The sequence below is a fragment of the Pimephales promelas genome, chromosome 9 (genome assembly GCF_988280905.1).
Source record: "Pimephales promelas chromosome 9, fPimPro1.hap1.1, whole genome shotgun sequence".
Lineage (NCBI taxonomy): Eukaryota > Metazoa > Chordata > Actinopteri > Cypriniformes > Leuciscidae > Pimephales > Pimephales promelas.
The window spans coordinates 619,116-636,859 of record NC_142777.1 but is presented as its reverse complement, the minus strand read 5'-3'; the positions used below and the strand labels follow the sequence as shown (position 1 = coordinate 636,859).

Here is a 17,744-nt window from a genome sequence, read left to right as displayed (position 1 = left end):
TGTGACCACACTTACACCTGTTATCTCTCCTCATGAAGACACTGCTGTGCCTTGAATATGTTCATCTCGTTATCTTGTATGCAAAATTCATTCAAAACTGGCTTGAGTCTCCTTTGCACTTTCCTCTTGCTGAATTTAACATCTATTTCTTCCATTAGACTTATAAATCTTAAAAAAGTGCAAAATTCTTGATGCATTATGATGACACATTTAAGGAAATGATTTAACCTTAATATTATGCTTTTCTTTTCAGAGTAATTGTATATTTTGATTATGCAAATCCAGGATATTTATTTATTATTATTGTTGATGGACCATCCCTGAAAGATACCAACCCTGTTTCATTTCCCTGATCATGTGTATGAGTTCTGCTATAAACTCTGATGGATGTAGCGATTCAGATAATTTGACAGATTCACTTGACAATTTATATCACTCTGAAACACACACACATACCTTGCAAGTTTCACTATTACACACACACACACACACACACACACACACACACACACACACAGTGTTTTGAGAGACTTTGGTCTTTATTGATCAGCGAATGTCACTGTAAGCACTTAGTGATTCAGCTCCAAAATTAAAACAAGTTTCATTGTAATAACAGAAAAGCAACAATAAAAGAGCAGCTGGACGCAAGATTATTCCCTTTGAGTAACGAAGCAAATCAAGACGCTTAACCTACTGATTAACAAGCAGAAATCAACATGTATAACTGCTAAATTATGTCATAACTGTCTGCACTAGATGCTGTCATCATAATGTCTCAATGATCATGTAAAAACTACTTTATCTCATCTGTGCTCTTCAGTTAAAATCACGTCCACTCAACTAAAAGATTCAAGTGTCAGGATCCGGAGTTGCAAAGTGTCACAGATATGGATGTGGATTCATAACACTTTCAACTCTGAGTCTTTTTGTACAGTTGTATTCATGTTTAAAATATAAAAATTAATGTAAAATGTTTTGTGGCCCCAGCCAAGTGACACTAGCACAGTTCGCTAGTGATGCTAGCACAGTTGTGAGTCCCGTGAGCAGAGGAGGATCATGGGTCATTTGAGGGAGGAGCCGCTGAATCCCGACGAGAAGGCAAACGGACTGAGCTTATAGCCAGAGCCACTGTAGAACTTATTCTGGAACTCCACCCTGAGAGAGAGAGAGCGCAATGAATCACATGACTCGAAGTAAACACATGTAAATAAACAGTGAAAGATGCAGTGTTTCTGATTGATAGAGCTCTAGCAATGCTTGTTTAGATGTTTTTATGCAACTTTGTTTCTTACAGGGTTAATGTGAGTGAGTGTTTGAGTGAGTGAGTGAAAGTGTGTGTGGGAGTCAGTCAGTGAGTGAGCGAGTGAGCGAGACACTCACTCACTCACATACACACTGACTCACTCACTGACTCATTCACTCGATGACTGACTCTCTCGATGGCCGACTCACTCGCTGACCGACTCACTCGCTGACTGACTCATTCACTCACTCACTCGATGACTGACTCTCTCGATGGCCGACTCACTCGCTGACCGACTCGCTCGCTGACCGACTCACTCGCTGACTGACTCACTCACTCACTGACTCACTTGCTCGCTGACTGACTCACTCACTAGCTCACTGACTGACTCACTCACTCACTCACTCACTCACTGACTGACTGACTCACTCACTGACTCACTAACTGACTCACTCACTCACTCACTGACTCGCTCACTCGCTGACTGACTCTCTCACTCACTGACTCACTCACTCATTCGATGACTGACTCACTCGCTCACTGACTCACTCACTCACTCACTGACTCACTCACTGACTCACTCACTCACTCACTGACTCACTCACTCACACACTCACACAATCAATCACGCACTCTCTCATTCACTCACTCACTCTCACACCCAGTGAGTGAGTGAGTGCATAAGTGAGTGAGTGAGTGACTGATTGTGTGAGTGAGTGAGTGAGAGAGTCAGTCAGTGAGTGAGTGAGTCAGTCAGTGAGCGAGTGAGTCAGTGAGTGAGCGAGCGAGTCAGTGAGCGAGCGAGTGAGCGAGTGAGTCAGTCATCGAATGAGTGAGTGAGTCAGTGAGTGAGAGAGTCAGTCAGCGAGTGAGTGAGTCAGTGAGTGAGTGAGCGAGTGAGTCAGTGAGCAAGCGAGTGAGTCAGTGAGCGAGTGAGTCAGTCATCGAATGAGTGAGTGAGTCAGTCAGTCAGTCAGTGAGTGAGAGAGTCAGTCAGCGAGTGAGTGAGTCAGTGAGTGAGTCAGTCAGTGAGCGAGTGAGTGAGTCAGCGAGTGAGTCAGTCAGCGAGTGAGTGAGTGAGTCAGCGAGTGAGTCAGTCAGCGAGTGAGTGAGTGAGTCAGTCAGTCAGTCAGTCAGTCAGTGAGTCAGTGAGTGAGAGAGTCAGTCAGCGAGTGAGTGAGTCAGTGAGTGAGTGAGTCAGTCATCGAATGAGTGAGTGAGTCAGTCAGTCAGTCAGTGAGTCAGTGAGTGAGAGTCAGTCAGCGAGTGAGTGAGTCAGCGAGTGAGTGAGTCAGTGAGTGAGTGAGTCAGTGAGTGAGTCAGTGAGTGAGTGAGTCAGTGAGTGAGTCAGTGAGTGAGTCAGTCAGTGAGCGAGTGAGTGAGTCAGCGAGTGAGTCAGTCAGCGAGTGAGTGAGTCAGCGAGTGAGTCAGTGAGTGAGTGAGTGAGTCAGTGAGTGAGTCAGTGAGTGAGTGAGTGAGTCAGCGAGTGAGTCAGTCAGTGAGTGAGTCAGTGAGTGAGTCAGTGAGTGAGTGAGTGAGTCAGTGAGTGAGTCAGTGAGTCAGTGAGTGAGTCAGTGAGTGAGTGAGTGAGTCAGTGAGTGAGTCAGTGAGTGAGTGAGTGAGTCAGCGAGTGAGTCAGTCAGTGAGTGAGTCAGTGAGTGAGTCAGTGAGTGAGTGAGTGAGTCAGTGAGTGAGTCAGTGAGTCAGTGAGTGAGTCAGTGAGTGAGTGTGTGTCTCTCACCAGTGCAGTCGGAGAGCGTGCAGGAAAGCGGACAGTCCCTCCATGATGAGCAGGATAGAGACGGTCAGCACAGCGAACGCAGCGAATATAAACACCATGATGATGGAGCCCATATAACTGAGCTGCTGGAAGGAGATCCGCATCACCATCAGCCACAACACCTCCGACAGCTCTGAAACACACACACACATGGACAAGCTCCTCAGAGGCAATGTTTTCAGGGAAACACACGAACACACGAGGAGATGCTCCTCACAGGCAATAGCAGCTCTGAAACACACACACACACACACACTTACGGGCGTGAGCGAGGCTGAGCGCCCAGAGCCGCAGGTAGGAGGCGGTGTTGGAGATGCAGCCCAGACAGTATTCGATGGTGTGTATCGCCTGGTGCATGAACACACTCGCCGCATCAAACTCCTGACACACATGGTAGATGAAAACACAGAGCACAAAGAGTGAGGAGATCATACATCACAGATCAGAGGAACTGTTCATCTACATTCTGTCATCATTTGCTCATCCTCATGTGGTTCTAAACCTGTATGATTATTTGTGACGCAAATCTTTCTTATGATAATATTAGACCATGGTGCTGTTATTTATATATGGTAGATCAGCCATGGGACCAAAAGTTTAAAAACCTTGAACTTTGCTGCAGTGCATCCATTGAGAATTTCAGGCAGGCAGGTCCAGTTGTGCTTCAGTTCAATCTAATCATTATATTCGATTCCAGAGCATCATTATCATTAATGATTTGCTAATCAGTTTGAATGAACCATTAAAAGTAAATAGTTAAATGAATGATTAATAAATGAAGATTTCCCTCTCACCTCCTCCTCTCCTCTTGCATCCTCCTCTCCTTGGTGCGCATTAATAGAGCCGTTTTCTGCTAGCAGAGGACGCCTGTCTCCCTACAGAAGACCAGAGTATAGTTATACACACACACACACACACACACACTCTAACTGAACACACACTATCAATGAACTCACACTGGCTGCTGTACTCACTGTACACACTCTGACTATGCTGTCTTTCACACACACACACAACCCAAAAAACTAAAGACGAAAAATCTAAAGCTGTAAGAGTAAACAGTATATTCAGAATGAGCGCTCACTGAGGGCTGAGTCCTCTTCATCCGGTGTGTGATGTACTCTTGCATCGGCTTCCCCAGGAGCAGCACAGGAACCGACAGCAAAGCCACCACCACCAGAACCTTCTGCACCACCATCTACATAAACACACCCGATCAGTTCATGAATAAAGTTCAAAGATGTTCAGACGGAAAACCGGAAACTAGTTTATTGAAGTGCTGCATTTGCGCCACTCGAACAAGACGTAAAGATCCTGATATCCAGTCCTCACTTCTGTTTGAAAATACACTGTACAGAATTACAGATGTAAACCGCGGATCTAACAAACCATAAAGCGGAGCACACTTTTTTCTCAGAGTCTGGTTATGTGATTTCCCAGCAAGCACACACCTGTCCCGTGTAGAGCGGTTTGTTGTCCTTGTTCTCCGTGAACAGGAACATGTCTATGAAGTGGATGAGGATGCTGGGGGCGGAGTCAGAGTTCACCGGCCCGAACACCACCCACTTATACACCACCATGAAGATCAGGTATCCAAACAGACACAGCAAGAAACACAGCTCCGGGATCAGCACCAGGAACACGCTGCCGATGTCCCGGAAGTGTCTGGAGAAACAGAGTTGGTTCAGATCCACATACATGACTTATGATTCGAATGGTAACAAAAAGATTTTTCAGAGCTGCTTTTTCAGTAGGAAATGTTCATTCCCAATGAGACTTTATCCAAAAAATCTTGAACCTGATCATTGAAAGTGTGATAATTCTTTGGACAGAAATCAAATAAAAGGCATGCTTTGTAAAGGGAAATGGCGCGGATGACTTTAACCCTTATGCTGCATTAGGGACATTTTTGGTCTTTTGCAGTTTAATTTCTTTGACCATTTTGGCTGTTTTAATGCAAATGGTATGACATTTGGCAAAATTGTGACTTTTTGGATACATGTAAAAAATGTGATCCCATTTTGCAAAATATGTATAACACACACTGTGTAGATCAAATAGTAACACTCAGCACCATAAAGACCAAAAATGGCCCATTGAAACCCATTAAAACGTTGTTTAAATCTGAGGCTGTCAGTAATACATGAAACATGATTTTTGCACAAACATCCTTTCATTTTGAAGCAAAAGCATTATATTTGCATTACATAGTGTATTCCACCAGATGACGTCACTACATATTTATTCCCTATGGGTGGAAATGCACCTTATTTTAGGCAATAGGCAATGTTTAATAGGTGGCCATTTTTGGTCTCTAACGCGCTAAGTGGGATTTTTTGCAAAGTGGGACTGTGATAATCCAAATCTAAAGTTTTCTCTTTGCATTTAGTTTATTGAAAATAATTGAATTTTTGTGTTTTTTCATCTTATACAAATCGATGGTTTCGCAAACAAAACTGGTAATTAAAGGGTTAAAATCCTGAAATTGAATACATTTTTGGTAGTTATGATGAGGACGGATGCTGGTTAAAAGATTTAACTTGGTAAAAGTGGAAAATAATAATAATATATAATATTTTAGGCAATGTTTAATATGTGGCCATTTTTGGTCCTTAATGCACTCAACAGTGTTAAAAATCTAATGCAGCACAAGGGTTAAAGCATAAGGCAGCAAAGCAAGTGTTTGGCTATTACAGTGCCTGAGAGACATCAGTGCCGTTTAAAACATGTACGACCAGCGCTGTTATTGCTATGTAAAATGAAATCAAACTATCAAAAATGGTTTTCTGTACCTGAAATAAAGCTGAAATAAAATAAACGTTAGGTAAAATTCTTAAAAAATAATAATAAAGATAAATAAAATAAGTTAAAGTATTACAATTACTGAAACAAAACTATAATTAAAATAAAGCTTATAAAAAAAGGCAAAATTACAAAAAGAAAACTGAAAATATAAAAATAAAACCATAATACATACTATAATGGTATTTAAATAATATTAAAATGACCTTCAGTGGAACATACAGTGGTGTGAATAGGTTTTGACCCCCATGCTAAAGTTGCCTAAAAAGAGTCATCTTTTGGATATTGATCTTAATGCCTTAATTAGAAAAATGAGGAAAACTCCAACCTTTAAGGACACCAATTTTCTTTGTGAATGAATAATGCATCATAAATAAATACATGTTTTTCCTTAAAATACAAGGTGCATAAGTCAGGGTTAAATTCCCATAAAGTCGGGCAGATTTTTATTTTTAAAAGCCAGTTATTTCATGGATCCAGGATAATATGCATCCTGATAAAGTTCCCTTGGCCTTTGGGATTAAAATATCCCCACATCATCACACACCTTCCACCACACCTAGAGATTGGTATGGTTTTACTTCAGTTAGCCTAATAGCTGGTTTGATTTGCATTGAAAGATGATCTTATGGAAAGTACCCCATGCCAATCTCTAGGTGTGGTAAAGGTGTGTGATGATGTGGGGATATTTTAATCCCAAAGGCCAAATTATCCAAATTATCCTGGATCCATGAAATAACTGGCTTTTAAAAATAAAAATCTGCCTGACTCTATGGGAATTTAACATAGGGGTGTCCTGACTTATGCACCCTGTATTTTAAGGAAAAACATTTATTTATTTATGAGACATTATTCATTCACAAAGAAAATTTGTGTCCTTAAAGGTTGGAGTTTTCCTCATTTTTCTATTTAAGGCATTAAGATCAATATCCAAAAGATGATTTTTTATTCCTCTTTTTAGGCAACTTTAGCATGGGGGTCAAAACTTATTCACACCACTGTAAGATACAAAGTTGCCGTCCGAAACAGTGGATCCCACAGACGTTCGTGGTATACAAGACAATATTGTCATTAGGTTTGTAACGACAGGAAGGCCCTTATTCACACAAACATCAAGCATACTCACGTGAAGTTGAAGAAGGATAAACACACACCGAAGGTCATATGGATGACTCCGATGATGACGGACATCTTCATCTTATAGCTGTTGAGGAACGTCAGGTGATTGTTGGCCAGACCCCAAATCTGAGGGAGAATTACAGTTATCATGCAGGATCATGTTACTCTGTATAACAGCAGAACAGGGTACGGCAGCGTCCTTCACACACTCGTCTGTCGGACTTACGGGATCAATCCCAAAAGGATAAGGCCCGGTGAAAACGCCGGTGACGTTGGCATCCAGCACCAGATACTGGTTCGTTCGGAAAGTCTCCTCACTACACACAGACAAACAGACTTTACTTGCATACTTTACCATATGACTGAGGACTGGTCAGTGTGTGTGTGTGTGTGTGACGTACGTCCAGTTGTAGTGCTCTGCATTGGGCCGGATGTGCCAGCCTGAGGAGAAGGTGTTGAGGCCTCTGCTGAAACACTCGTTGTAAATGGCTCCGGTGTAGATGGAGAACAGACCCATCAGCAGAATGAGGTATCGGCCGCCAAACATCATATTCCAGATCTGACACACACACAAATAAACAATCATTTTTACATGTGGTTTACATTTTTTTTGTAGAGAAGTTTCAGTGTTGTGAAATTCAGAGATTCCAGTATTGTGAAAGCGTGTCGTATATTTACTTCATTGGTATTTTTCCTCATTTTTGGATCCTTCTCCTCCAGAACCATCCAGAGACCCGCCAGTGCCATCAGCAGGCCGTGACCCACGTCCCCGAACATCACCGCGAACAGGAAGGGGAACGTGATGATGGTGTAGACAGCTGCACACACACACAACAGGCGGGAGTGTGAGACGGGGTGTGTGTGTATGTGTGTGTGAGAGAGAGTGAGTGTGTGTGTGTTACCTGGGTTCACCTCCCTGTAAGTCGCCACTCCATACGCATCGACGATGTTCTGGAATCCTGCAGTGAAGGCGTTGGTGGGGAAGAGAGTCGGGGGGGAAGAGGTGGCCGGCAAACGGTTGTAAAACGAGTCCACACTACTGCCACTCTTCCTCTGAGAGAGAGAATAAATAAAACAATAAAAAAGTCATTCTGTAAATCTCTCCACATTCTTTGTTTATAGTTCCCTCCCAATCCCACATGATAGGGCCATCAAGGAGGAGTTCACTTTTAAGAAAACTTTAGCTGATAATTTACTCGCCCCCATGTCATCCAAGATGTCCATGTCTTTCTTTCTTCAGTCGAAAAGAAATGAAGGTTTTTGATGAAAACATTCCAGGATTTTCTCCATATAATGGACTTCAATGGGAACCAAACGGTTCAAGGTCCAAAAGACAGTTTCAGTGCAAACTGTTCAAAGGGCTTTAAACGACTCCAGACGATGAATAAGGGTCTTATCAAGCGAAACGATCGCTCATTTAATAAATAAATAACACAGTTTAAGTTTTATAAGCTCAAATGCTCGCCTTGCTCTGTTCTGTGACGCGCGTTCGTGACTCTCCTGTTCGAACTCGTTCATCAAAATGAACAACTCTTTTTCCGAGTCATTTGCTTGATTCAACAAACGAAACGAACGAATTGACCCGGAAAAAGATTTGTTCATTTTGATGAACGAGTTCAAACAGAAGAGTTGAGCAAGGCGAGCATTTGAGCTTATAAAACTTAAACTTTGTTATTTATTTATTAAATGAGCGCTCGTTTCGCTTGATAAGACCCTTATTCATCGTCTGGAGTCGTTTAAAGCCCTTTGAACAGTTTGCACTGAAACTGTCTTTTGGACCTTGAACCGTTTGGACCCCATTGAAGTCCATTATATGGAGAAAATCCTGGAATGTTTTCATCAAAAACCTTCATTTCTTTTCGACTGAAGAAAGAAAGACATGGACATCTTGGATGACATGGGGGCGAGTAAATTATCAGCAAAAGTTTTTCAAAAGTGAACTACTCCTTTAGGTCTTTATCTTTCCAGGTGTGAAACACATCAATATTCATGATGATTTACGCCCATCACGAATACAGCTTTCTAACACAAATCATGTCTTACAATATTTTTGAAGATATATATATTATGTATGAAAATGTTACAAGTAATGTGTGGGTGCTCACCCCTCCCTCTCTCAGGGTGGTTAGCCGGCTGACGGGATGTGTGTGTGAGTGTGTGTGTGTGTGTGATTGCTCACCCCTCCCTCTCTCAGGGCGCTCTGCAGGGCGGGGAGCTGGCTGACGGGACACCAGGCCTCTGCGATCAGACACTTGTCGGTGACGGAGGGACTGCAGAGGTTCAGCACCGTCTGCACAGCCTTGCACTTCTGCACCTGAACCATCCACTCGGGCAGCCGGACCAGCGCTCGGGCCAGCAGCTGCTGCAGGTACTGCTCCGTCTCGCCCATCACCTGCTCACACACACACACATCATGTATTGTGTTGATATATTGAAGAACTGTAACGCGTGACTTTTGTTTCGATTGTGTTGAGTTGACCCTGTCCTCTTCCTTCCTTATTATTTGAACTCGTAACACTCGGGGTTTCACAGTTTCCCTTATTAGATCCAGTCACACTTCTGCGACTCTGTCCGGCTCAGAAAGTGTGTTCCTGACGTCTCTGCATTAGCCAGATGTGAGGAGTGAGGGATCATACTCACGGATCGGATGTCCTCGATCCTCCCTCGCAGCCCGTTGAGGGTCTCCTCCCTCTCGGCCTGGTTCTCCGGGTAGGGGAACGTTTGTGTGTGGAAGCTGGAGGACGTGGAACACAAGACACAGTCATGTCTGAGCGACAAAACAGTCTAGAGCACATTTTTACATTTTTAAACTCTCAAAATTTTATGCTATGCTAAATTTTATTCAATGCTAAAAAAGCTAAAATTTAAAGCTAAAATTTTCCGCAATGTTCATAACTATTCAGTGTTTAGTTCAGTTGCTGATGACTGGATTAGGAAGATTAAATGCTTTTTCAGAGATCACTTCATTAGAGACACTCAGAGAACATGCAAAAAATATACTGACTATAATAAGATCTTAAAGGGATAATCCACTTTTTTTGGAAATAGGCTCATTTTACCACTCCCCCAGACAGTTTCTGGTCTCATTGACTTCCATAGTATATTTTTTTTCTACTATGGAAGTCAATGAGACCAGAAACGATCTGGTTACTGATATTCTTCTAAATATCAGAAAATCGTCTGAATGGATTCGAAAATCGTAAAACTCGACTGTTTAACTCTGGGGGAGTGGTAAAATGAGCCTATTTCCAAAAAAAGTGGAGTATCCCTTTAAAAGCTCATAAGGATTTCTAATGTTTTATATGACTCTTCAAGGATCCAATAGATCTGCAAATTAGACTCTCTTTAAATTCTTTGATATATGTCCATATATGACCTTTGACCTTTCTCCAAAACCCCCATCTCCCGATCACCTACCAGTCACAGATCTTCTTCACCTTCTGCCCGATCTGGTCTCCCCAGAACGAGATTAAAAACACGGTCCACTGCACATCCTCGCCCTGGGAAACAATCATTTCACAAAATTTATAAATCAAGGTTGTACTGTACATGTTATTTGTATATTCAAAAAATATTTAAAACAATCTCATAACATTATTTAATGCAGTAGTAATTTTCAGTGTACATTATTTCATTTCATTGGTAACAGCCCTATAGTCTCTTAATATTCCAATTAAATGTATTGATCAAATTTAAGAATTAAAAGAAAAGAATTATTTAAAACCATTTGAGAAAAAAATGCCTTTTATAAAAGGTTAAAAAAAATCAAACATGCAGATTTAAATATTAAATATATTAAATATTAAATCTCACAAGTTCCACATTGTATGGGTCAAAATTATAGATTTTTCTTTTATGCCCAAAAAAATATATATATATACATATATATAAATTGATTTTCTCAATGTTTCGATTTTTTTGCACCTTCAGATTCCCCAGATCTTCAATAGTTGTACTCGGACAAATATTGTCATATCCTAACAAACCATATGTCCATGGATGCATACATCTTACCCTTTGTGACTGGTTTTGTGGTCCAGGGTCACATATAATCTCAGATATTAAACATGCAACCCAACTTATACTGTATATCACTTAAATAAATATAAATATATTATTTTGTTTGATATTGACAGCTGTTTATTTTATAGGACCAGAATATCTCTTTTTTACTTTACTGTACTGAATGGCTGAATATGAAGCCTGACGTCTGCCTCTACTTTATTATTTTAACGGTTAAACTAATCCGAAGCAAAACAAAACTATAAACGTGTTTATATTACATGATACCGCTGTATTTTTACCTGTTTTAAAGTTATTACATTTTTGATCCTGAAATCCACCCTTAGGCTTTTTATAAATCAAAGTTATCTTACAAACACAAACTGCCGATCTGATCCAGATCAAACCAAGATTGTGTTTTGTGATCCAATCCGATTTCAGAATGCTTATTTTTTTAACAACCCGTTCAAGATTTGACCCAACCGGATCAGCACTTCTGAGCAACTTTACTTTAACCCTCAGGTGCTCTTTGGTCATTTCTGAGCGAAAAAATTTCTGTTTTGAATTTTTAAAAATCACAGCTTCATCGAAATGTTACGAAACTTGGTGACTTTTATGGCATTGGGTATGTGAACACAAAAAAAAATTGAGGTCATGATCCGAGCAGGCTAAGTGGTCGTAAAAAAATAGTCACACTTGTGGTCTTTGGTCAAAAATGACCGACCCATAGGAAATGAATGGGAAATTGACAAAAAAATAAAAAATTTCACAAATTTTTATTTAAATTTTTACATTTTTTTAATAAGAAATAGTTTTTGAGATTGTTTCGTTTCAACTATATATTCAAATCCACAAAAAAATAAAAATAAAATGTGTTCATAAACATCTGGGGAATTCACATGCCTCTCCATAGAGAGCTGTACATGCCATCTAGTGGTTACACCATGATTCTACACTTTTTCTCTATACTGTAACCAGATGGTGCTAATTTTCTTCAAAAAAATTTTTTTTTCTGAAGGCCTAGACTCTATATTAAACTAAAATACTGCATTAATAATTTTTTGAAAAAAAGAATAATGTATATTATATATATAGAAAAATATAGTATTTTTTCCATGGCAAAAATAGACCATAAATATTGCATAAATATTAATAAATTCAATCAAATTGTCTCAAAATACTAAATTACAAAGAATAAATATTATAGAACAAAAATAAATTGCATTGGTTTTACTGGGATGGAGGAAATTTAATTTTTAGGTGTCCGGTCACTTTTGACCGGGAAGATAACAAGTGTGACTCCGAAACGAAGAGCACCTGAGACTGTGAGTGCTTACTCATTCTCTCTCCTGCAAGATGACTCGTATAATATGTATAAATGATTTGGCTCTCACAGAGTCGGGGTGCTCCAGCTTCTCCTCCATCTCATGGAAGTCCACGATGATGTATCCCCGACACGCGCGCCACAGCAGCCTCTCGAAGGCCGGCACCTTCCACGGGTGGACCACGCCGGCCACGAAGCTGAGCCGCACGTCCTGCCTGTTCTCCGCCAGAGCAGCGGGCTCGAACGACACCAGCGGCCCCTGACACACACACACACACACATGAGGACCTCAGACTGAGCGGGCACACAGGTGTGTGTGTGTGTGTGTGTGTGTGTGTGTGTGAGAGAAGAGCAGAACACACCTGTGATGCGGTGAGCGAGTGAGTCTGCTTGAGGACGCCCCGGTACTGACACAGCTGAGTGAACTGAGAGCGCAGACTGTCTCTGTTCCTGGACACCTACACAACACACACACACTTCAGAGACATGACAACTGCACAACACACACCCTTAATAGATAAAATTAGGGAGATTTAAAGAGACAAGGACACTTAAAAACACTTTCATAAGACACTTCATGCACTGGACTTACAGTCCGTCAAAACATAAAGATGAACATCACACACACTTCCAGCTCAAGCCATGTAGGTTTGTAACTCATGTGCCAGACTGGGGTCTTCATTGGCTGAACAGCTGGAAGAGTGTGTGATGGGACAGGGCCCATGGAAGTGTGTTTGATGCACGTGAGCCAATCACAGCAGACCCCAAAACAATGTTAGGGAGCTTTAAAACCGCTTCAGTGCGGCCGTTAATCGTGGCGTCCAGACCTCCCTGAGCTCGCGGGCCAGGCGCTCGCTGTCCTCCTCGATGGTGAGCAGCTCTCGGGGCTGAGGGGCCGGGGGGGCCGGGATCGGGGCCTGCGGCGTCTGGGACAGACTGCGCACTATCTCCTGCTCCAGAAACACTACAACACAGAAGACGAGAGCTTAACAATCTGTAATACCGAACCTACCGGACCTACGGCGCTGGGACATCCAGAGAGAAGCGTCTGGACTCGGCGCAGTATTAATAACATGAATGTGCTGCGAGATCTAGAGGGAAGCATTCAAACTCAGCGCTGTGCCATGAAAGAACGAAAACTTCAAGTAAAGAAAGTTTTTCAATCCACAAATCACCACATTCACCATGGATTTAATGTAGCAACTGAAGCACCATGGGATTGTGGGAGAAATCTGTTGTTTTTTTTTACATTTTTCATCTCGAGTTCGTAGTATAACGCATTTTGAGGGTGAAATTCAAGCAATTTTTACTTCACACTTTTTCTAGAACTTCAAAGCTGTAAATTTTAATGCTATTTTTAATGTGATGATTTGTAAAACTAAAAGTTTACAGCTGTAGGAACTAAACTAATCTAAAACTAACAGTGTGGCAAAAAACAAAACCACATTATAACCAGTAGATGGCAGCAGAGGAGCACTTATTAACCAACTATTAACTAAATGTCCCCTCCCTAAAATATGGAAAAAAAGTAGGAGGTCAAAGTCTCATGAAAACAAAATTTTTCTTCATATTATGACTGAATTACACAGTAAACAATTAAAGAGCTTTCCTTTTATAATCACTGAAGCTGGCGATCAGTTCAGCGAGAGGAGAAGATTGAGAAGGAGAAGATTGACTTTTTCCCCACAAAAATCAGGTTTTTGTTACTGTTGTTAATAAAAGTTAATTGTATCTGCATCTCAATTCGAGCTCAGTGCATTACTGTCAAATTTTCAATAAGCAAACATGTACTATTATTAGTAACTGCACTTATTAATAACCTAAATCAATAATAGTTTAGTGATTAAATCAACTTGAATTTGAACTCTAGCGCTGCCAGATCAGATGCGGCGTGCGCTCTCGGCTCACACACTCACCGAAGGTTTTCTCCAGCTCCTCGCATCTCCTCACCTCGTTCACAAACTTCCTCTGGAATGCGTTGACGTTTGGATTCAGCTGTGATCAAGATTACAAACATCATCCTCAAACATCAGCAAGCCAGTGTAATGTAAAGTCACTTTATAAGACATGATAATGAAGCACGGGCGTTCTTAAAGGGCTCATATGATGCTTTCTAATGTTTCTCTCTCCTTAACTCTGTTTGTGCATGTACTCAATCTGCTAAATTAAAGAGCTTAGCATATCAGCATGTAATCCTGTTCGATCACATTTAATAAACAAGATGATAATCTTTTAAAATAACATCATAAGACCCCTTCAGGAACGACAGAGAGAAGCAAACAGAAATACTCACATCTCTGAACTCCACTATTCCCAGCTCTCCCAGTTCACTGACGCAGTTGTAGGCGGATCCAGACTGGAGGAAGAGCTGCACCAGACAGACCTCTTCACTGCGAAACAGAGAGCCCATGACCTGCAACACACACTGGACACATCAGCTGAGACACACACACACATCTGGACACATCAGCTAAGAAACAAACACACATCTGGACACAACAGCTGAATCACACACACACACACACACACACACATCTGGACACAACAGCTGAATCACACACACACACACACACACACACACATCTGGACACATCCGCGTTCCTCTTCTGCTCTGAGTCAGTGAGTGTGTGATGAGAGTGTGTGTTCCTCTTTGAGGGATTTCTACTGTGTCATACTCATAACTACAGCCTTCAGAGAGATCAGGAATATTTCAGAATACAGTGTGTAATCTCGACTGTAATCTGTACTGTAAAACAGCCAGATGATGATTTCATGCAGCGACATGCAGTGAGAGAGGTTACACTTCCTCTAACACTGCTTTAAACATCACTTTATTGTTATCCGCTATAAAGAATAGAGGTGGTTTTCTCATTTTTAGTTCCCCAAAGAAACTTCCAGCGATCATAATAAAGGTTCTTCATGAAACCATTGAAGCAATAAAGAACTTTTCATTTTAATTGAGAGACTACATGGAATGTGTGACATTTTATAAATCAATCTAAAGCACCACAAACTTTGAGTGACACACACACTCACTATGGTCACGCCACAGGACTATTTTTAAGTGAATTCAAAAACCTGTTGCAGCATCTAAGTATACACTTCCTCTTATTCATTCATATAATCTTTACATCTATAATCTCGATGTTAACCGGACATTGAAGGGTGGTGTGTGTCAGCTACTCAACTTGTGCATTTGGGCCACACTTACGGCCTCCACACAGCTCATAAACTCATATTTGATAAACACCTGGTTTCTGTTTGATATTAGAGGTGACATGTGGATCATGTGATCCCCTGATCACGCGCATCATCATGACAGGTTCTGACAGAAAATACAAATCAGAGCTTCAGTTCCTCTTTCTGGAGCAATTGTGCTGCATTATACGGGGAAATACTTTAACGAGGACCGGTTTTAAAAACCCTCAGTTTATATTGGGTCATTTATAGTGTCTCGAAGTTACTTTACAATCTATTATTTCCACAATAAAGTTTCATTTTCGTTTTCCTGGAAGCATGAAACCTCGTAAAAAGCGGTTTTCATCATCGACTGATCAAGATAAAACTAAAGCGTATATGACGTTAAAAGACTGGAAACTGTCGACCCTGTATCGAACAATGTCACGAGCGCAGAAAACCCCAGTGTAAACAATCAATGTGATCTGCAAACTTACCGGAGGATAAAACACCGACACAGGAGCGACGACACCAACAAAGACTGGCTTTTATCCCTTGGCGATGAAGGTCTTGTAACGGAGCGCACAGTGTGTCTTCATGAAGGAATATGCCACAGTTAGCACAGCTGTAAGTTACTCAGAATCACATTCCCCAACTTCCCGTTTCTGCAGACGGTCACGTTACTGACGCTCATCACGTGACTTCACGAGCGCGTAGAGCTTAGACAGAGACACAGAGGTTGTTATTAATTCATGCTATTATAATTTATATGTTGTATTGTGATTTACATGTTGAACATTTTGCCTTGTGTCTTATCAGAATGTAAAAAATATGCGATTTTTGCGAAATGGAATTAAAAGTTTGTATTCCTCCAGGGGGCGCTGTGCGGCTCATACAGCTCAATCCTGCATTAAACTCCCTACAAAAATCTAGACATCTTTCTTTTCTCTTTTTTTTTGTCTCACGTTTGTTTTTTATGTATAATCTTTGATATTAATTTTAAATCTCTACATCACTAACGACTGCGGTTAGTGTGTCCGAGTAGCCGCCATGCAGTGTCACGTGACCAGTGACCACCGCGTCTCATCATCAATCTGAGGCGTTTTACAATCTATGATCTGAGGTAGTAATTTATCCCTCTGATCAAAGCATCATTACTCCAGTCTTCAGTGTCACGTGATCCTTCAAAACCATTCTAAGATAATTTATTATCAATGTTGAAAACATTTTCAGCTGATTTTTTATTTTGTGGACATCATGATTTAGACTACTGCCATATAAAGTCAGAATACATGACTCTGGATTAAGTAAGATATAAAAAAAGAAAGACAAAAAGAAAGAAGTTTGGCTAATACATATTGGATTGTCTATATAAAAATGAAATGTAAAATGTGTTTTCAATAAATATATGGCAGGTGAGGGGTGTAGGACTCAAGGATGCAGAGCCTGAAACCTTGGTTCAGGCTTTCATCACATTACGGCTTGACTACTGCAATTCTCTTTTCTATGGCTTACCCAACTAGAAATAAAATCCAATATATTCAGAACTGCGCAGCTAGGCTACATACACAAAGAAGTCTTCCCACATTACTCTGATTTTGCGCAGACCTCATTGGCTACCGGTACAAGATACTCCTTACAATCAAACCACTCCATGGTCTTGCCTCCCCCTTGAGTTTTCTGAAAGACGCTATATAATAAACGTATTATTTACGTATTATTATTATTATTATTAAACTGGGTATTTTGTGTAAATTGTGTTATTATTATTTCTTGTGGTCTGTACATAAACAAACAGCGTGTGACTTGAACATATATAGGCCCTATATTTGAAGTTCCTCTTATCTTTTGTGGAATAAACAATGCCAAGTAGTTTATTTTACTTGCAAGACAAAGAAAGTATATAAAAAATGTTGAATGCATGTTATTTAGTATTTAATACAATTTCATTAAAAATCAAAGTGAATCATTCTGAATTTGGAAACAGACATTTTTGCCAGAAGCCTATGAATCATAAATCGAATTAGACTAAACTACACAATAACTGTCCAACACTCCAAACTCTGTCCAGACGGTGGCGCTAATGCACCAAAAGCCGGTTTGCCAAACACCAGTAAACCTTAGATTCACAACAACAGCACAGGTGTAACCTCTTTTATAATGTTTCAGAACAGTGCTTTTGCTCTTAAACATTAAAAGTCTTTAGATTAAAAAAGCAGATAATGACGCAGAATCACTTTTACTACAGACTCTGTGGACTGATTTCTACTAAATCGTACCACGTGACACACATCAGT

At 40.7% G+C, this 17,744-nt stretch overlaps 1 protein-coding gene across 1 annotated transcript; it reads right to left on the bottom strand.

The window, feature by feature from the left end:
- Nucleotides 1-520: 520 nt before the first annotated feature.
- Nucleotides 521-16,129, bottom strand: tcirg1b (T cell immune regulator 1, ATPase H+ transporting V0 subunit a3b). Its single transcript, XM_039653721.2, has 20 exons — nt 15,945-16,129; nt 14,564-14,683; nt 14,187-14,265; nt 13,098-13,234; nt 12,633-12,728; nt 12,341-12,529; nt 10,362-10,444; nt 9,585-9,678; nt 9,124-9,336; nt 7,847-7,997; nt 7,623-7,762; nt 7,346-7,503; nt 7,171-7,261; nt 6,952-7,070; nt 4,475-4,688; nt 4,108-4,221; nt 3,818-3,898; nt 3,284-3,404; nt 2,985-3,156; nt 521-1,155 (listed from the first exon to the last, which is right to left on the bottom strand). The coding sequence occupies exons 2-20, from the start codon at nt 14,678-14,680 to the stop codon at nt 1,062-1,064; spliced, it is 2,463 nt and encodes an 820-aa protein (XP_039509655.2). The 5' UTR covers nt 14,681-14,683; nt 15,945-16,129; the 3' UTR covers nt 521-1,061.
- Nucleotides 16,130-17,744: the final 1,615 nt, after the last annotated feature.